Raw genomic sequence first — 20,262 nt, forward strand, 5'->3', positions numbered from 1 at the left:
AGAACTGCCCCTGGCCACCTCGCCCAGGTCAGAGTCTGCTGACCACTCTGACTCGGCCTACCTCTTTCCAGAAAGAGCGCAGGCTCTCGGGAGCTGAGTTTCCAGCTCAGACGGGCTCTGGGCCCGAGTTTCCCTCACTCTGCAGTGCGGATAAAGCTGCCTGCTCTCGGACGTGCCTGGCTGGCTCCGTCGGAAGGGCCCGTGGCTCTTGATTTCGGGGTCGTGGGTTCAAGCCCCACCTTGAACATAACATAATTAAATAAGTCTTTAAAAAAAAAAAAGCTGCCTGCTTTCTCTCAGAGGCCTCAGAAGCAGGGAAACTGATGGGACCCCTTAGGAGAGGACAGACACCCCCCCCCCCCCCGCCCCGGCCTGGTGGAAGCTGCCAGCTGTGAGGGCACAGCAGGAGTGCCCCACCTCCCCTTAGCTGGGGGCTCTGGGCAGATGCCCTCCATCCTCTGGCCCTCCCTGTGCCTCTCTGTAAAGCGAGGTCATGACAGGACCCGGCTCCCAGGGTGTCACCTGCATGGCAGGAGCTGGGGAACAGCACGCGGGACAGATCGGGCACTCCCGAAGTGCTACTGTAACGTCATCTCAGCAGGCCGCTGTCACTCCACAAACACCTGTTCCCCATGGGGACCCCAGAAGCCACTGCTTCCTGCCCTCACTCCTCCCATGAGAATTAAAAACAAACAGGGGGCGCCTGGGTGGCTCAGTCGGTTAAGCGGCCGACTTCAGCTCAGGTCACGATCTCGCGGTCCGTGAGTTCGAGCCCCGCGTCGGGCTCTGGGCTGATGGCTCAGAGCCTGGAGCCTGCTTCCGATTCTGTGTCTCCCTCTCTCTCTGCTCCTCCCCCGTTCATGCTCTGTCTCTCTCTGTCTCAAAAATAAATAAAAAGCGTTAAAAAAAAATTAAAAAAAATAAAAACAAACAAACAAAAACAAAAAAACTGAGTCTGTTATTAAATCAGCTTCATTTTATTAGATTCCAACCAAATACAGCAGGAGGGGGCTGCGGGGCTAGGGGGCTGGGGGGCTGGGGGTCTTGGTTCCTGTTAGGATGGGGGGCTGGGGGGGGTCTCGGTTCATGTTGGGATGGGGGTTGGGCAGAGGGGGTGGGAGATCCCACTTTGCTGACTTTCCGTCAAGTCCTAACGCTGCTGTGAGAACACACCCCTCCCATCTTTGACGATGGTAAAGGCACTTGGATGTCATTTTGAGGGGCCCTTGGGGTTGTTATGGCAACCAAGGTTAGGAGGATGTGAAGGGGGAAAACTAGTCAGTTCTGCCCAACTCGGGTGGGGTTTGGGGTCGCAGGGCACCCCCTTTGGCCGTCACCATGTCCGCCACGAGTGAGGTTGAGGCGGGGTCAGCGGCCCGTCACCCGGCCCCGCTGGCCCGTTTGCGGCCGTGGGAGAAGGACCAGGGCGTCCCGACGCTTGCAGCCACACATCCCGGGGAGAACGGCCCGTACCCCCCTCCGAGGTCCGTGCGAATCCTTTGCCCCAAACCCCCAGTGTGCACCCAGCTTTGTCTCTGGCTCCTCTCGGAAAGATCTTGAAGGATCCAGGATCCCAGTCAACCGCGAAGCCCATCCATGGGCCTGGCCTCTGTATATGCGGTGGTGGATCTGACCTCAGACCCATTTTACAGATGAGGACACTGTAGTCCTCAGTGGTTCTCAGTCACCAGATAAAATTACCCACGTGGGCAGGAAGAGGGCTGGTTTCGAGCCTTCCTGTAAGGTCCTTGAGAATACTGTCCCCACCTCCTGGCGGGCGGCCAAGCTCCTGACTAGTCGAGGGGTCCCGCAACATTTCCCGCGCCCCTTCCCCCGATGATGGCCTGTCATCTGGCCCAGGTGGAGGGCGGGGGCGATAATCAGCCTGGGAGAGGCAGGGTCACGGATGGACCCAGTGTGGTGTCTGAATATTTCTGCAAAACCTCAGTTCCTGTTGCTTACCCCCAGTGATGGGGAACTCGCTATCTGAAGAGTAAAGGGGCAGTGACCTTGGGCAAGCTCTTCCTCAGCCTGAGCTATAGTCTGCCCTCGCCTCCCTTGATCTTAGCGCGAGTTCTGCCCCAAAGGGGCAGACACCGAGGGACCTCTGCTCCCAACAGCCGGGTCCAGACCCTCCCTGCAGCCTGCACCCCGTCCTGGCCTCGTTCTCCATGGCTGCCCCTGTAGCGCACCTAACGGGGACCCCAAGAACCTCCCACACTCTCTGGCCTCGCTCCCCGCACGCGCGGTGGGTCACAGGGCTGGGCACGGGAGGGCCACCCTCGGGGCTCATCTGAGGCTGGCTCAGGGGTAGTGTGGACTCAGGGAGGAGGCTCACTCCAGAGGCCATGCTCCCGAGCCAGGGGCCAGGGCAGCTGTGCCTCCCGTGTGGCATGGACACAGGAAGCAGGTGGCAGCCGTTAGGGGTGCCGGAGGGCGCTAGGGAAACGGCTTCTAGTGGGCAGCCCGCCCTGCTGGGCCAGGGGTCCTGGTGGGAGGGAGTCTGGGGGCAGAGACGGGGGCGGGGAGGGGGGCTAGCAGGCCGCGTGCTGGGCCCCTGGGGGGAGCATTTACACGCTCAGCCAGACTTTCCTCCAGCCCCGAGATGCCCGGTGGGTCAGGAGCTGGGTGTGAGCTGAGCGTGTCCTGGCTGGGAGCCGACCGTGTTCCCAGCGTAGGCCGGGCACGTCCCAAGTGTGAGCTGTGTGTCTCGGGTGGGCCGTGTGTCAGCTGCGAGTGTCCTGAGTGCGAGTGGGGTGTGTCCCAGGTGTGAGCGGTGGTCTCCCGAGAGCTGTGCAGGCCCGCCGGGAGCTCAGCGGCCGGGCGCACCTGTTCGGGGTCAGCCGGGTAGGAGGTGTGAGCGCTCCGCCTCGTGTGGGTTGTGTCCTTGGTGTGAACGCGTGCGTGCCGCTGGATGTGAGGTGCGGTGTGGGGCATCCGGGTGTGGCCCGTACGGGCTTTCGCGGGCCTCCCCCGGGGGCCGGGTTGCTCTCCGCGCGTTGGACCATCTCCCCCCTCCCCGCCCCCCCCCCCCCCCGTGTGAACTACTTGCTCTGGGGAGGAGGCTGGGGGGCGGGGGGGTGGCTGGCGGCTCCGGCGGCTCCGAACTCCCACCCCGCCCAGCTCGGGACCCCGGCGGGGGCAGGAAGACGGGGTGAAACCTTTAGAAAATGCTTTGCGAAACAATGCAAAAATGCGTCCTGATGAAAAAAGTCCTGTGGTCGGGTCTCTACAAAAAAAGGGGAAGTTCCGCCAGGAGGCGGCCGCGGGGAGGGAGCCCCCCCCCCCCCCCCTCCCCGCTCCGGGAAATGCATAGGTGGTCGTCAGCCGGGCCCGCGTGGGGGCGCCCGGACCCTCTCAGATCATCTTCATGGTGAACTTGCGCGCCCCCCCCTGGCCCGCGGCGGCGGCCGGCCCGTCCACCTTGCGGAAGGAGTACTCCACCGAGAAGTTGTTCTTATGCTGCCCGCGGCCGCGGCTCCACACGAACAGCAGCAGGAAGCAGAAGAGGACGACGCCCAGGAAGGTGATGCAGCCCATGGCGGTGGACACCAGGATGGTGGTGAGGTCCAGCGGGAAGCGCGCGGCCGCCTGCGTGTCGTTGCGGGCCTCGCCCGGGGTCCGGTTGGCGGCGGGCTCGGGCTGCACGGTCAGCGTGGCGAAGTAGGTGTCGTTGCCGCCCGCGTTGCTGGCCACGCACGTGTACGTGCCGCTGTCCTGCGGGCGCGCGCCGCGGATCTCCAGCGTGCCCCCCGGCAGCACGCGCGCGCGCCCGGCGCTGGCGGCGGTCACGGCGCGGTGGCGCGGCGTCACCCAGGCCACGGCGGGCGCGGGCTCGCCCTCGGCGCGGCACTGGAAGCGCACGTCGTCGCCCGCGGCGGCCGTGACGCGCTGCAGCCGCCGCTCGCGGATCTTGGGCTTGCGGCACACGAAGTACTCGAAGAGCACGGAGTCGGGCAGGTTGCGCAGCGCGTCGCCGCGCACCTCGGCGGGGGTGGCGCAGGCCGGGAGCCGCCCGTCGAAGTTGAGGGTCTTCCGGCGCTGCACGATCCAGAGCAGGCGACAGTCGCAGGCCAGCGGGTTCCCGTCCACGCGCAGCGTCTCCAGCGTGTTGACCGAGTGGAAGGTGCTCTCCTCCAGCGTGGACAGCAGGTTGTTGGAGAGGTTGAGCAGGCGGATCTGCCGCAGCCCCAGGAAGGCCTGCGGCTCCACCACGGCCAGCAGGGCGCCGGCCAGGTGCAGCTCGCGCAGGCGGACCAGGTCGCGGAAGGAGCCGCGCGGCACCGTGCTGATGGGGTTGTGGGACAGGTTGAGGCAGGTGAGGTGGGCCTGGTGGCGGAGCGCGGCCGCCGGCACGGCGGTGATGTTGGTGTGCGTGACGGACAGCGAGGTCAGGTTGAGGCCCTGCAGGCTGCCGGCGGCCACCTCCTCCAGCAGCGGCCAGTTGTCGATCTCCAGGTGCAGCAGGCCGGGCAGCCTGCGGAAGTTCTGGTCCTCCAGGGCGGCGATGGCCAGGTGGCGCAGCCGCAGGGCGCCCAGGCCCCGCAGGTGGCCCAGGGACTCGCCCGACAGCGCCGTGAGGTTGCAGCGCTCCAGGGTCAGCTCCTCGAGCGCCAGCAGCCCCGCGAAGGCCCGGCGCGAGATGAACACCAGGTGGTTGTCGCCCACCTCCAGCCGGCGGAGGCTGCGCAGGTCCTGGAAGGTGTAGTCCAGGAGGATGACCAGCTTGTTCTCGCTCAGGTCCAGCAGCGTGAGGTTGTCCAGGCGCGTGAAGACGCCGGGCGGGAGGAGCTTGAGCAGGTTGCCCCGGAGGCGCAGGACGCGCAGGCGCGGCAGGTTGGCGAAGGCGCCCGGCTCCACGTGCGCGATCACGTTCTCGCTCAGGTCCAGCTCCTCCAGCAGCGGCAGCGCGGCCAGGTCGCCCGGGTTCAGGCAGCGGATGCGGTTGCGGCTGAGCTCCAGCAGGCGCGTCTCGGCCGGGATGCCGTCGGGCACGGCGGTCAGCCGGCGCCGGGGACAGGCCACCGCGCGCGTCTGCGCCGTGCACTCGCAGCGGGCGGGGCAGCCGCCGGCCGGGGGCGGCGCCGCGGGCAGGAGCAGGAGCTGCAGGCTCAGGACGCACAGCCAGCAGGTCATGGTGCGGAGCCTGGGCCTAGGGCCGCGCCACCATCCTCGTGGGCACCTGGGGGTTGCGGGGGGGGGGGGGGGGGAGCAGCGTTAGCACGCGTGCGCAAGACGCGGTTCTCCGCCGTGGGGCCCGCAGTCCCGCTCCTGGGCGCGCCCCCACAAAACCTGTGCCCGCGGTACCCACCACAGCCAACAGGTGCAAACCACCCAAATGCCCATCAACAGATGAACAGAAACGTGCTCCGTCCACACGGAACGTCACTCGGTCCCCAGCAGGAGCGAGGCGCCCGCCCCCGCCGCCCCGCGGACGGACCCCGAACACACGGCGCTCAGGGAGGGAACCGGGCACGAGACGCCACGCGAGGTGTGAGTCCGCGGGTGTGAAACGTCCAGAACAGGCTCATCCACGGACGGGAAGGGGGCTCCTGGGGGCCGGGGGCTGGGGAGGGGGTGAGGGGTGACAGCGCACGGGGACGAGACTTCTTTTGGGGGTTATGGAATGTTCTGGATTTAGACAGTGCTGATGGTTGCACAGCTCTGTGAATATACTAAAAGCCGCTGAAATGTATACTTTAAATTTTCTTAATGTTTGTTTATTTTTGAGAGAGAAAGGGAGTGTAAGCGGGGGAAGGGCAGAGAGAGAGAGAGGGAGACACAGAATCTGAAGCAGGCTCCAGGCTCCGAGCTGTCAGCACAGAGCCCGCCCGATGTGGGGCTTGAACTCACCAACCACGAATTCCTGACCTGAGCGGAAGTCAGACGCTTAACGGACTGAGCCACCCAGGCGCCCCTGAAATGTATACTTTAAAAGGGCAAGTTTGTGTTATGTGAATTTTATCATAATAAAAAATAAATTGCAAGAGGAAACATTTATTGAACTGGAGAACTTCACAAATCTAGGTTAAATTTTGGGGTACAGCCCCCAGAACACTTACTGACTGCCTACTGTATACCAGTCTCCAAACACACTGATGAACAAGGCAGGTGTAGACCCCGACCTCCTGGGGTTCACATCCACCCTGTGGGGATACAGGTGGTCTAAATATCCCCCCCTGCACCCCCCCCCGGAGGCCTTACCAGGCCAGCCCCCCACCCGTCTTGCCCTTCCTCAGTTCCCTGTGTCTACACCGGTCCAACCAGCACATGAAATTACAGGTTAACACCCTGTTCGTTGTCTGCTCCCTGTGGATTGTAACCTCTCCAAGGCACTTGTCTTCATCACTTCCGGTTTCTGAGAGCCTAGACCCGGCACCTGCTTGATGACCTTCGGGGCTCAGTCAACACAAGCAGCAAGACCAGAGAATGTGCCCCGGGTGCTCTGAAAGGAAGAGTCGGTGATCCCGGGGGAAGGAGGTGCAGCTGGAAAGGTGACACGTGAGCTGAGACCCAGATGTGGGTGGACCCTAACGCAGACACAAAGGACGGTCAGGGAGGTGCCTGTGGTGTCCGGGGAAGGGAGGGCCGGGCTGGCGGAGCAGCCAGTGCAAAGGCCCTGAGGCAGAAGGAGTGAGTGAAGGGGTTGGGGGAGGGAAGCCAGATGGTGTGGGGTGTGCAGGGCCCCGGGCCTGCCCATCTCGCCTGCTGGCCCCGCCACCCCTTACCCCTCCCCGCACTCTTCTGGGCTGCAGCCCAGATCCCGGGGGTCAAGGTGGGGTGTGGGTGGGGAGGCTCCAGCCAGATGGCAGGGATGGGGGCTGCCCCGTCAGCCGGTCCGCTATTTTCGGCATCTTAGCAGCTGCAGCCCCCCAAGGCTCCCCCGGACCCCCCCCCCTCGTCCCAGGAGAGGCTGCCTGTTTCCGTGCTGTCCCCAGAGGCCCGGCTCGGCAGGGGCTCAGGCAACAGATCCTCGTCGGCTCAACATCTGTGAGGCCAGCGCCTGCCTTCCTGGGCCCTTTGGGGAAGTAACACACGGAGTCCCCGAGTAACTGCCACCGAACGCTGGGGGAGAGTCACGTAACGGGGGGAGAGTCTGCACTCTGCAGGTGCCATCCAGTGAAGATGAGGTCACCCTGGGGCAAGGCGGCCCTCGTCCAGCCACCGGCGATTTGACGAAGAGCGGAGATTCGGACGCAGACGCGCGGGCAAGACGGCTCCGTGTCGGCGGGTTGGAGGGTGCACCCGCGAGCCACGGGACACCGCACGTCACCGGTCACCCCCAAGAGCTGGAAGAGGCAAGGGAGGATCCTCCCTCAGAGCCCTGAGCGGGGGCCCAGCCCGGGGGGAGGTCCCTTGAGTTTGCGCTTCTGGCCTCCGGAACACAGAGAGAACACACTCCTGTCGTTTTCAGCCGCCGCGATTGTGGTGTTTTGCGAAGGGGGCCTCGGGGCACTGGCGCAAGACTTCAAGAGGGGCCGTGGATCCCTGACAAAGACCGCGCGGGAGCAGACGCCGTGGCCACGCAGGTTTGCTGCCTGTCGCGTGAAAGCGCGGACTGGGGCTAACCTACGTGTCCATCAGCGGGGGAGGAAGTAAGCTGTGACCCCCGGTTGTGGCGGGGCTCTGGGAGACACGGACGGACCCGCAGAGAAAGACAGCCGGGGTGCAGTTAGACGGGGCTTAGAGACAAACCGGTTTGCCAAGCAATTACAGACAGCATAGCCCTGTTCATGGCAAAATACGGGAACACAGAACACCAAACGGAACTCTCGACTCGGGCGGACGCGTGAATCCGTGGGCAGGTGCCCCCCCAAAACGCCCGGGGACTCACACACCGCACGGGACAGCACCGTGAGCGGTGGGAAGGGGGTTGCTCGCTCTCAGCTCACACCGCGAGGAAAGCAAGCATCATCCGGTGTCCGGGATGTCACGGGTCCCCGCTCCCTGCCCTCGGCTGGCGGACGTGGGGAGGCTGTGGGAGGGAGCGAGAGCTGGCTGCTTGTGCCCTCCCCCTGCAGCTGTCCTTAATTCTGACCTGGGCATTGCAGGGACACGGTCTTTCCCCAAGGCAAACTTCCTTCTGAGGCTGTTTTTCTAGGTCATTCCCCCCATGTTGTTGCCCTGAACAGCACACGGAGAGGCCGTGTCCCAGGAGGGGACAAGAGAGCCAGAACGGACGGTGCCCTGTTCAGCTGCCCGACTCACAATTCTGGCAACTTCCTACCTTAAGCTAGTCCCTGAGTGTGAGGTTACTCCTAGGTCCCTGTCCCAGCCTGTGCTGTTCCCTGTGGTCAAGGGGTAACTGTCCTCTCCCCGGAGAACTGGGGACAGGGCCTCTGACTGTAAGGACTTGGGGCCTCTCTGGCTTTGCCTCAACGAGGAAATGGGCGGTATGGCTCAGCCCCCAAACAGATTCCTTGTGCGGGCAGAACTGCCTGCTTTGTTCTTTCTGCAGCAGAGAATTTCAGCCCCCTCGAGTATAATTCAGTCCTCCCTGAGGCCCCCAAGGCCCTGCACGACTTGCCCCCGTCCCCTCTCTGCCCTCCCCTCCTCCCTCTCTCCCCCTTGCTCACTCTGCTCCAGCCACACGGGCCTTCGTGCTGTCCCTCCAACGCGCCAGACAGGTCCTGCCCCAGGACCTTTGCACACGATGTTCCCTCTGCCTGGAACACCTTCCCTGCATGGCTCTCTCCCTGACTTTATTTGGGTCTCACCCCTAATGTCACTCCCCTGGTGACTCTCTGTACTGCAGTCCCCATCCTCATCTATTTTTTTTGAGGACGCTCTACACCCAAAGTGGGGCTCAAACTCAAGAGTTGCACGCTCCACTGACGGAGCCAGCCAGGTGTCCCCATCCTAGTCTCTCTAAATGCTATTAAACCCTTGTTTATTGCTGGTCTCCCGTCAGCCGGACTGTGAACCTCCCCCTCCTCCTCCTCAGGGCAAACGCCTCTGCTCTGTGCCAGCCCTGGGGTCAGGGCTCTACCTGGATGGTCCCACAACAATCACATGGTGGGGGGGGGGGGGGACACGCTGCTGTCACCTTAACTTTACAGACAGGAACACTGAGGCTCAAAGCAACCTAAGTCACCTGCTCTGGTCCACACAGCACATCAGAGGTGGCAGGGGACGGTCTCGGGCGAAGCCGGCTACGATTTGCAACACGGCTCTGCTTCTCCTGGTCCTAGTTTTTAAGAATTTTTTAATTGAGTATAGTTGGCATACAACGTTACCTTAGCTTCGGGGATGTCCTTAAGAATGACTTCTGTTGTCACCTCTGGAGACACCATCACGCTGTTTCCCCTCATTCACTGCCTCTGTCCACCAGTCAGTCAACAAACACCTACCATGTGGGGAACATTTTCCAGGTCCGGGGGACACGGAGCACGGAAGACCGAGAGCTCGCTTTCTTGGAGCCGAACGATATCAAAGGAGGTAAATGCACGCGCCCTCTCCCGCCTCCCGGGGCCGCCGGCGGAGAAACGTATATCCAGGGAAGGGACGGCGTGGCGAGGGGGCTGCGAAGATCTAATCTACCGAGAGAGGAATGTTCCATCAGAGACCGAGCAGATGGCTCAGGGGGGGCGGTCGGGTGGAGGACACATCAGGGGCAAACGCCGCGAGCGGGGGCCGCGCGGTCCAGGCAAGGTGCTGAGGCCAGAGAGGAGGGCGGACTGTTGAAAAATTTTAAGTTGTTTTTAAGTTGGAAAGAATTCTCAAAAATTAGCCGGCACAGGATATGGGTAAGGACGAAATCTGGAAGGCATCAGGCGACGAGAGGTTGGCCCGGCTTATGGTACAGCAGGTGCTGTCCGTCCCCGCCCCTTGTGACCTGTGATGAGCAGTGCACCCTCTCTGTGCCTTGCCTGTCACAGGAGCGGGGCCGCCCAGGCTGGGACCCAGCTCGTCACCCGAAACCTCCTCTCAGGCACGGCCTCGTCGTCTCCACGGGGGCGGGGGCGCGGGGGGCCGGAGCTTCTGACGCCTCCCCCGGAGGTCCTGGGTACCCCCTGTGTCTGTCGCTCTCGGATGATCGAGGGGCTGGGCATCCCGGGAAGGAAGGGCCCCTCTGCAGACCGGTTTCCTCTCCCGGGGCCTCAGGGTGGCATCAGGAGGCCGGGACCCTGGGTTCCCTCTCCGGTAGAGGTCTGGATTCGGGTCCTGCCTCTGCGGGGTCGTTAGAGACCGGGGCCCGTTCCCTGCGGGAGGCGAAGGGGTCAGCAGAACAGATGCTGCAGGAAGGGCGGGCCAGGGCACAGGCGGGGCGGTGGGACCGCTTCACCATTCTCTGCCCCCCGGGGCCGCGGCCCTGGGGGAGGTGACGCCCACCTGCGCCCAGACCCTGCGTCCCCGCCCTGCCCAGCACCTGGCACCCACCTGAGGCCCCTCCTCCCGGCTGCCCAGACTAACTGCCACTGTTAGCTGATGACCCTGGTTTTGTGTCTCGGGCAGCACGTCTCCCCTGAGCTCCAGTCCTGGGGACCCGGCCGCATGCCCGACCTCTCCTCGGGGTGGGGGGGGTGCAGCACCCAGGCAACGGGGAGCTGTCCCTGCTCCACCCCCCCCGCCCCGCCTCCCGCACAAGCTGGGATCGTGGCAACCCCCCACCCCCGGCCAATCCGTCAGCAGGTGCCGTGAGCCCCACCTCCGAGCACATCCCAGCTCCCCCTCGCTCTGGATCTCCTGTCACTGCTGGGCCACCGCCAACCCACTGCAGGCCAGCTCACACCTGAGCTCTCAACAGACGTCCTCTGCGGCCTCAGGGTTCCCATCTGCACAATGACACCGGGGGATGTGGGAGGGTTGGATGACAGCCGTCACCACTGAGGGGTGACGTCATTCTCCGGGGGGCCGTCCCAGGCACTGCGGGGTGTTCAGCAGCGTCCCCGGCCCCCACCCGCTCGACGCCAGGGGCATCGCCAGTCATGACAACCACAGATGTCCCCAGACGGGGAGGCAGGACCACCCCAGGTGACAGCCCCATCTACGGATGCGCGGCACACGGCAGGCGCGCACTTGACGCCCCAGGAGGAAGTGAGCTGATTATCAGCCTGTGTTACAGACGGGAGAGCAGAGGCCCAGAGAGGGGAAGCCACCTGGCCAGGGCCACGGAGCAGGTGACAAGCAGATCCGAGACTCGAGCCCACGCCCCGTTCTCCACGGCTCTCCCAGGGTCAGGGGACCCCCGTCCTCCACAGAACCACGACCTCTGTCAGCTCCGCAGACCCAGGGGCCTGCCCTGAGCCAGCCGGGCAGGACGGTGGGGCCCCTGGGACCGCAGCCCCTCCTCCCACACCACACAAAGCTTTGGGGTCGGCAAGCCTGGGCGCCGGCATGAGGGCCGAAGGGCATTTCCTCCCTGCTGTGGCCAGGTGACGGTGCTGCGCCCGGGAGCCCCTCCAGGGCCTCTGCCACCCCGTTTTCCAGCCGGGCGAGCACTCAGGGGGCTGGTCGCCCGAACCTCCCCGCCCTTCTTCCCACCTGCATGCAAATCCCTCGGGGGCCGAGCCATCCCGGCCCCCGCATCCAGTGGGCAGGTGACTTGTGTTGCAAGGACAGAGTGTCACTGCCATGACCAGGCCCTCTGCAGGGCGGCTGCGGTCACCGCGGACGGGGGTCCGGGGGGTGGAGACACCCCACTACCCGGTCACCCTGTGTGCCCATTTCTCCTCCTGAAACCTACCGTGTGGCAGGTCCCGACCGGGGCTGGGCCTTTGTGGCCGCATGTGTCCCGTTTCAAGTTTTTAACTCAGCGTCTTTAGTTCCCTCACGGCGTCGTGCAACCATCACCTCTCTCCAATTCCAGAACATTCCATCTCCCCAAAAGGAATCCCCGTCCTCATCAGCCATCACCTCCACCCCCCTCCCCAGCCCCCACGTTTCACACACGTGGACTCACACCCCGTGTGGCCTCTCGTGTCCAGTTCCCTCCCGGGGTGTCGTGTTGGGGGGGCAAGCAGACAGGAATCGTGAAAATGGTTACCGGCAGCAGGATGGTTTGGGAAAAGTGGGGGGGGTCTGTTACGGTCTGATGCTTGGTCCCACAAGGCCTGGGGAGGCCTCGCCGAGTTGACCTGAACGGGAGGGCTGGCGGAAAGGCCACTCCTACGATGCCTATATCCTGCTCCCTGGAACCCCTGAATGTCACCCTAGGTGGCCACCAGGATCCTGTTTGCCAGTGACCTTAAGGATACCGTTGAGCTGACCTCAAGATGGGGACACTGTCCCAGACGACTGGGGGGGCCCAGCATCCCCACGAGGTCCCCACGAGAGCGAGGCAGAGAGCCGGGCGGACCCCGTGCCGCCGGCCGTGAGGAAGGAGGGGCCGTGGGCCCAGGATGCGCGCCTCTGGAAGCCGGAAAAGGGGGGAGACGGGGCTCCCTGGGGCCCCGGGGGCAACCGGCCCTGCCCACGCCTGGGTCTTAGGACTTCTGAGCCCAGAGCTGTCAGAGAACCAGTGTGTGTGGTTTTAAGCCCTAGGTTGGTGGCGGTTTGTGACAGTGGCCCGGGAGAGGCGTGTGGTCTTGAAGAGGTGGGCGGAGGTCCCCGCGGAGCTGTGGGCCTCCTTCCAGGGGCTGGGGAGAGCAAGCGGCCGAGCTCCCCACGGGGTGCCTCAGCACCAGCTCACGGGTGGGGGGGCCCACGGGGAGGGGCCCTGACATCTGTCCATCATGGCGGGACCTGGGCAATTGCAGAGCCCTCCCTCCACACACCGCCCCCCCCAAACTGTCCGGGGACTAATTTGCCATCAAGCTCTGAGGCCAAGGAGGAGGAGAGTGTGGCTGGGGTACCCTCGCCCCTCCCCTGGGACAGAGGCGGCCTGGCCAGGCCCCCAGAACCTTCCACCCACCTCCTCTGTTCTGAGTGAGCCTGCTCCCCGTCCAGGCCACAGGAGACACATCCTCCCACCCCTGCCAGGCCAGGGGATGCTGAGGACTGCCTAGGGCAAGGCCGGGCAAGCAAGGCCGGGCAAGGTCCCCCTGGAGGCCACAGCTGAACCCACGGGGCAGCCTGGGGGGGGGCGGTGGAGACGGTGGAAGCTGGCAGCTGGACCCCCCCCACCCCCCCCAACAATGGGGGCAGGAGGGAGCACGGGGAGTCTGCTTTGGCAGGGTCTAGAAACGTCCCCCACTTAAGCTTCTAGACAGACTCGGAAGGTGGGGGCCCAGCCGCAGCAGCACCCGGCCCTCTGAGGCCCTGCTTTTGGGGACACACGGCCGACCCCCCCTCCGCCGTTTGGTGCACTGTGTGTCCTAGATCCACACCCTCCTGGGGCTTTCATCCATGACAATTCATTAAGCTCTAATTAGTCTCCCGTCTGCCGACAGTCCCTTAACCCCTTGGGGGGCTGGGGGCCTCCCGACCCACTTTCCTTGCAGCCTGTGCACGAGCACTGTCAACTGCCCTCTACAGGTGAGGCTTCTAGATCGGAACTACTTTTCGAAATGCTCACCATAGACCGTGGCCGCTCACCCGCCCGCCCAGCCGCGAGGGCGGCAGTGATGAAGCCCATTCGGAGAAAAGGAGACTGAGGGTCAGAGTGATCCCCGGCGCATCTAGCCTCACTGAGCTTAAGGGTCAACGTCTGGAGGTGCCAGCTCCTTTCCGTTAAGTGCGAGAGCCCCGCTGGAGGGCAGAGGACGCTCTTCTGAGGCCCGGGACTGACACGGGAAGATGATGACGGCTCACTCAGGCCCACCTGGGACGAGCTTTGCCTGCAGAGTTCCCCGAGAGGCTGTCTACCTGGTGACGAGGTGGTGACTCAGGGGTGCCCAGGAATGACAGCACTGTGGGAAGAGCAGTCGGGCTGCTGGCTCACATCTGCCTTCCGTGCCCACTCAGCGAGGCACCTTCAGATCCCGGGCTCCGTCTGGGGGCGGCTAGGAGCCGCCCCCATTGTACAGAAGAGCACACTGAGGCTGAGCAGACACCAGGCAGAGCTGTGGGGACCCAGCAGCCACCGGGCCCGGCGCGCACCCGTCTGTTAGGTCAGCCTCAGAGCTGGAGCTCAGAGAGGGGCCATCCTATGCCGGAAGTCACCAGACGGGACGGGGAACGGAAGGAAAGCCCGGGTGCGGGAGGCTGGCTCCGGCCCTTCCGAACCCCCGTCCCGGGGCTGGGCTGTCACCCCGTGCCGTCCAGGTGGAGTGCAGGGCGTCTCTGGGGTCTCCCAGTTCCCAACCTGCCCCAGATGGCAGCTGCTTTGGCTCAGAGGTGCCCGTAGCGCGCCTCGGCCGATACTCCTGACACAGACAAGCCCCTCCTTGCTCACCGCCTCATCCGCACTGAGACCCTGTGTCCTCTGCCTTCTGTCCCTCAAATGCCACGCTCTTGGCAGCCTTCACACCCCGTCCAGGGAGGCCTCCTGGGTTGCTCCGGGTCTCACAGCCCTGCCGGTCCAGAGGTCCCCTCACCCACCAAGTCCCAGATGGTCCCTCAGCCTGATGTCACGTCACACCAGACACCCCCTTCCTACCCCCTGCCGGAAGCAAGAGGTTCTCAACCACCTCTGTGCACACATGGATCCACCAGGGGGTTGCTTGTTCCTAATGCAGCGTCGGGGCCCGAACCTCAGAACTGGGGGGCTGAGGTGCCTGGGTCTTTCGCGCCCAGAGCACGCTTTGAGGAAACCAGTTATTAAAGCGGTTTGCAAGTAAGGACCGGGTCTTTTCTTGGGCCCAGACCGAGGCACAGGGCACCGTCCCCCCTCGCCCCAACTTGTTGAATGGGGCTCACCGGCCAGGCCCCACGGGCCCAGGGGGCACCCAGGCCCAAACTCAGGGGACAGAAAGAAGCTTTCCGCCCCATCCTTGGTGTTGTCTGGACACAGGCCCACAGCGCAGAGGGCTCAGCCCTGCGCCCCGAATGCCTCCCCACCGGGCTGAGCTGTCCCCAGCCCAAGAGAGGGAGCCTGTCTGGTGTGGACCCCAAACGCCCCCTTCTCTGTCCTGGCATCTCAGCACCTCCAGGCTGGCCCAGACCCCGCTGCAGGGGTGAAGCCCCTATCCCCGCCGTCTTCCAACAGCACCCCCCACCCCAGGACCCTGCCAGTGCTCCCTTCTTCCCCCATGGAAGGGAGCGCATCCTTCCTGGTGTCCTCGCCGCCCCAGAGAGACGCCCACCCGGCTCCGCGCTCCTCAGCGCCCCAGGGGAGGGGCGAGGGGACCCCAGCGTGGGGAGTGGCCCCCAAAGTTTCCAGGGGGAGCGCCGGGGGTCTGGCGGGGAGCGATGCGCCCAGGAGGGGCGGCGCGGGGCGAGTGCCCAGGGCGAGGACGGGCGCGCGCGGGGGTGGGGGGGGCTGCGGGGCGCGGGCGGAGCGGGGTCGCCGGCCCGCGCGGCCACTCACCTGGGCGGCTCCGCCGCGGACACGGCGCGGGCTGCGGCGCGAGGGCCGCCCGGAGCCGACACGAGCCGCCGCCGCCGCCGCCTCCCGGGCCGCCGTGCGCGCCCCCGCCGCGCGCGCCCGCCGCTCTCCCCGGCTGGCGGGGCGGGGGCGCGCGGGGCTGCGCCGGGCCGTGCGCGCCGCCCGCTCGCGGGGTGCACGGCGCCGGGGCCGCAGGTGTGCGGGGTGCGCGGGGCCACGTGCGCGCAGGTGCCAGGACGCGCGCCGGGGCGCAGGGCGGGGACGCGAGCAGGCCTGGGGGCGCGTGCGGTCAGTGTGCGCGCTGCCCGCGTTGGCGCCAGTCCGAGGACCCCTGGAGCCGTGGCCTTGGTGGGCCTGCTGAGGCGGTGGCGCAGGAAACGCAGGGGCGCCCCGGCTGGGCCGCTCGGGGACCTGCCCGCTCCTCGAGGCCTCCTCCTCCGTCCGGGCCTCCGCCACCTGGCACGTGTACACCTGCCCCAGCCTCTTCCGCTCCAGCCGGCCCCCCACATGGGCCCCAGAGGCAACCGAACCACTGTGCTCCAGAACCGACCGTGGCTCCTTATTGCCCTCAGGAACGTGTCTAAACTGAGGGTGTGTTTCTGGATCCGCGGCACCCCCTTTCTTCCCACCCTCCCCTTCCTGCTCCTCCTCAAGCACCCGTGCTGCTGCCTGCCTCGGGGCCTCTGCATTTGCCGTTCCCTCTGCCTGCAATGCCGTCCCTTCATCCTTCCTTTGGCTAGTCTGCAGTCACCTGTGTGTGAGTACGAGGGCTCTCCCACCGACACCCCCGGCCTGGCGGAGGCAGCGTGCTCGGAGCCTTTCACTTTCACTACCGCGAACAGTTTGGGGACCAGTGGGTGCCCCTACGCTTGGGAGCCTCAGGGTAGGAGGGGGGCCTCCCTGTCTGATGAGAGGGGTCTTTTCAGAACACACTCCAGAACCAGGGAGCGTCAGGGTGAAAACTCCCAGGCTGGGGTCCCGTGGCTCCCCCTTGCAAGCGGGACAGGGCGGAAGTAGGACAAGGAGTGGGGTGTTTTAGCCTCCGGGACCGGCCTGGCCCATTCGGAGGGCTCGCTCACTGGGAGGTGGACATCTCTGCAGATCGGGGGCCCCGGGGGCAGAGGACGGGGTTGGGGGCGTCCTCTTCCCCATCTGGCTAATAACGCCAGTGCCCAGCTCATTTCAGTTGTAGGCCCTTTGCTACTTGCTGCGCTCGCTGTCCCAAGGTGGACCCTTCTACCATCCCCATTTCCCAGATGAGCAAAGTGAGGCTCAGAGACGGCACCCCCAGCCCTCCCTGCCCTCTGCATCCACCCAGCTGCTTCGATGGCAGCTTGGTGTCAGCTCAGCCACCTGTGACTCAAGCAGGCTCCGTTCCCAGACTGTCGCGTTGGCTGGAGGCCCAGAAACCGCATCTCAGGAGGCTGCAGGCCAGGCCCCGCCCCCCCCTCACAGGACGGGGGGTGGGGGGATGGCTCCCTTCCTGGCCACAGAGAGGTCCGGAAGGGGGATGTGGGCGGCCGTCCCTCATGGTTCCCCACCCCCATGACCAGCCTAGAACACTGCACAGAGGAGTCATCACCGCGTATGTGCTGTGTGACCTCGGGGTGGTCACTTCCCTTCTCTGAGTTCTGTGTCTCCCTTTGATGCCTGCTTCTCCTGATACCTGCTTCTCGGGGCTCTTGGCGGAAGGCATTACTGAGCACCTATCGTATACCAGGCAAAGTGCTGGAGGGAGGAGACACTCAGAGAAACGAGGGGGCTCGCCAAGGCTGGCGGGGGAAGCGGAGTCACGAAATAGTCATGAAGCGGGGTGGAAATATCAGTAGAGACACCCAGTGTCCAACCCGGGTGGGGGACAGGGACGCTTCCCCGAGGAAGGGCACAGGAGATGAGTCCAGCAGGCTGAGAGGTGACCTGGAGTGGGGGCCAGGCTTCCAATCTAGATCCTGCCACCACTTCCTGGCGATGGGGCTGTGGGAGACTCCCCTCCAGCCTCAGTTTCCACACCTGTGACGCGGGAGTCAGAACAGTCCCCATCTTCTAGACCCGCACAGACGCCACTCCCAATGACAGAGGGCACACCAGGGTGCTGGCTGCTTTGCCCGGTGTGTGGGCACTGCTCTCAAGCCTGGCTGAAGGGCAGGGGCAGGCCTCGTCCACACGCAGCTCAGGACCTTTGCACAGCTGCTCCTCTGCCTGTGCACCGCCCTTCCCCTGACTTCCCCTCCTGCTTCCCTGCCCCTGACTCACGGCTCCACTCCACCGGTTCCCTCCTCCTCGGCACTCTCCCCAGCTAAGATTCTCTGCAATTTCCCGACTTAATCCTGTTTCCCTGTGCCCTTCCTTCTTTCTTGCTGTGGCTCCAGTGTGCACACAGCAGGCATCCAGCCGATCCTGGTTGAATGACTTGAGTGACCCAGTGATGTTGAGGGAACCCCAGAGGTGGGGATTCTGAGCAGGGAAGCGGCACCCTGGTTTTCCTCTAAGTACCGCTCCCCAAAGCCGCTGCCTGTCTTCCCCTTTCTGTCCTTGGCCAGCATCTCCCCACTTCCTGTCCCAAGGGAGTGCCTGCCGAGGGCAGGGACCACGCCTGTCTCGCAGGCTGCCATGTCCCAGAGGACCTAGTAGGTGCTCAGCAAACAGCTAGAACGTGCACGTTGGAGTGCGCTGCTCCGATGCGTCCAGCCGTATGACGGAGGGGGGTTCAGCCACCCTGGTGGCCTCTCTGGGCCCAGCATCCCCAGCAAGATGCCACCATAGGGGTGTGGGGGCTGTGGAAAGGGGGTCAAGCGTCCCAGGTGGCGGGGGTGGAAGTACCTGGTTGCCAAGGTTACGACCACTTGTGTGTGTGTGTGTGTGTGTGTGTGTGTGTGCGCGCGCGCGCTGGGGATGTTGCCATGGTGATGGACCACCCAGGAGGAGAGCACAGCTCCACATGGGGAAGCTATGAGAGGGGCTGGGGGGCAGGGAGGTGGCCACCTGCCCGGGGGGTGTGCCCCTCTGGGTGGGGGTGTGCCTGGGCCACGGGCTTTTCCCCTCTTGTGCCCTCACGCCTGGAAAAGCCAGCAGGAGCCCTTAGGTGGCAGTAATTATTTCTAAAATCAGAAGCCCGCCTCCTCTTGCCCTCTCTCTCCAGTATGAAGTGCAGGATTGGCAGTCACGGCCAGTGGACGGAGGCTGTGGGGACAGGTGGCCTGGGAGCCGCAGGTGTGGCCCCAGACAAGTGGCTTCCTCTCCGTAAGTGAGAGTGGAATCATCAAACGTGCAGTGATCGAAGCCTTGGGCTCCAGTTCCAGATCCCTGGGGTCTTGCTGGGTCCCTGCCGTGTGACCTTGAGCTAACCTCTCTGGGCCCCAGTAGCCTCATCTGCAACATGGGGATAATAGCAGCGAATCCTGGGGGCTGAGCATCCAGCTCTCGGTTTCGCGCGCGGTTTGTGGATTCGAGCCCCGCATCGGGCTCTGCGCGGACGGTGCGGAGCCTGCTTGGGATTCTCTCGCTCTCTCCCCCCTCTCTGTCCACTCCCTCTCTCAAAATAAGTGAATACACTCAAAGAAAAAAAAAGTAGTAACAGCGAATCCCTCTCGACTGTCAGAGGTTGTTGGTTATTAGTTACTGAGTCAATACTTCCTCGCACTGTGTGTGGTGCCCATGGGATACGGGGTCCCCAAACACAGGTCCCGCCATCGGGCTGGGGAGACCAGGGGGCCCCAAATCCAGGCTACCAGGCAAATGTCATGGGAGGGCTGGGCCCCAAAGGACAAGTTCCGTGGGCCCAAGGGCGGCAGAGGCCAGCGGGGAGTCCAGAGTCTAGCCCTGCTGCTCTGTGGCCTTCATGCCTCGGCATCGATTTTGTTCGGCCAAGTGGCCTGCGGGGGGGCCTAGAACTGGTCCCTCGGGCGGGCATGCGCCCTGGAGAGCAGCATCTGGGACACAAGGAAGCACGAGCCCCCCCCAACCCCCACAGCTGCCCTGGGACATGCCCCCCGCCCCCCTCGGGCCTCCCTGTGGGGGCCCCTTAGATAAGCCCCCACGGAGCTTGCCAAACCCCTGCTCTTTCTTGGTTGAAGTGACCAAACCAGCTTTAGTGCAGGGACCCCAAAACGCTCTACCCACGGACCCTAGTAAAGTCTTGTGTGGGTCCTGCTCCCGGCCAGGCTCTCCCAGGCCCCGTACCGCCCACGGGTCCTGTGAGGAATAAACGTCTCTGTTTCGATTCCTTGGTGGTCTTTTGTGGAACCAGGCTCCCCATCCAGAACCCTGGGGGTCTCCTTGACGCTGTTTTAACAGAGTCACAATAAGGGACAGTGAGCCCGAAACCCAGGAGCAGTGGGGCAACAAAAGGGGGGATGTGGAGGGGCACTCGGGGGTGCCCGGAAGAGTGGGAGACTCTTGATCTCGGGGCTGTGAGTTCGAGCCCCATGCTGGGTGTGGAGATCACTTAAATACATAAAATCTTAAAAAAAACAGCAGCCAGGGGCACCTGGGGGGCTCAGTCGGTTAAGCATCTGACTTCAGCTCGGGTGACGATCTCGCGGTTCGTGGGTTCGAGCCCCGTGTCGGGCTCTGTGCTGACGGCTCAGAGCCTGGAGCCTGTTTCAGATTCTGTGTCTCCTTCTCTGTCTGCCCCTCCCCGGCTCATGCTCACGCTCTCTCTGTCAAAAATAAATACATTTAAAAAAAAATTTTTTTTTTAAACAACTTTAGGAAAAAAAAAAAATGAAAACGCTTCTCCGCGTCGGTGACGCAGCTTGGCCCCAACATAAGCCGGAGGGCGGGAAGTCTGGCGGGAAAATGGGTCTCAACCACACCACAGGTTCACCTCTTCCGTAAGAGACCAGAAATGGATGGAGACCCCCTATGCCCCGGCCTTCACGGCCCTCTGGAGCCAT

The 20,262-nt window shown here is 64.1% G+C and overlaps 1 protein-coding gene across 1 annotated transcript; it reads right to left on the reverse strand.

Moving 5' to 3' along the window:
* Positions 1 to 1,725: 1,725 nt before the first annotated feature.
* LINGO3 (leucine rich repeat and Ig domain containing 3) lies at positions 1,726 to 15,452 on the reverse strand. The gene is made up of 2 exons (XM_060629772.3): positions 15,350 to 15,452; positions 1,726 to 5,182 (listed from the first exon to the last, which is right to left on the reverse strand). Exon 2 carries the CDS (start codon positions 5,134 to 5,136, stop codon positions 3,358 to 3,360), a length of 1,779 nt encoding a protein of 592 aa, XP_060485755.1. The 5' UTR covers positions 5,137 to 5,182; positions 15,350 to 15,452; the 3' UTR covers positions 1,726 to 3,357.
* Between the last annotated feature and the right edge of the window lie 4,810 nt (positions 15,453 to 20,262).

The sequence above is a fragment of the Panthera onca genome, chromosome A2 (assembly GCF_046562875.1).
Source record: "Panthera onca isolate mPanOnc1 chromosome A2, mPanOnc1 haplotype 2, whole genome shotgun sequence".
Lineage (NCBI taxonomy): Eukaryota > Metazoa > Chordata > Mammalia > Carnivora > Felidae > Panthera > Panthera onca.

What these genes read in the sequence shown, in the direction of transcription:
- LINGO3 (XM_060629772.3), bottom strand. Translation starts at nt 5,136, where the DNA reads ATGACCTGCTGGCTGTGCGTCCTGAGCCTGCAGCTCCTGCTCCTGCCC.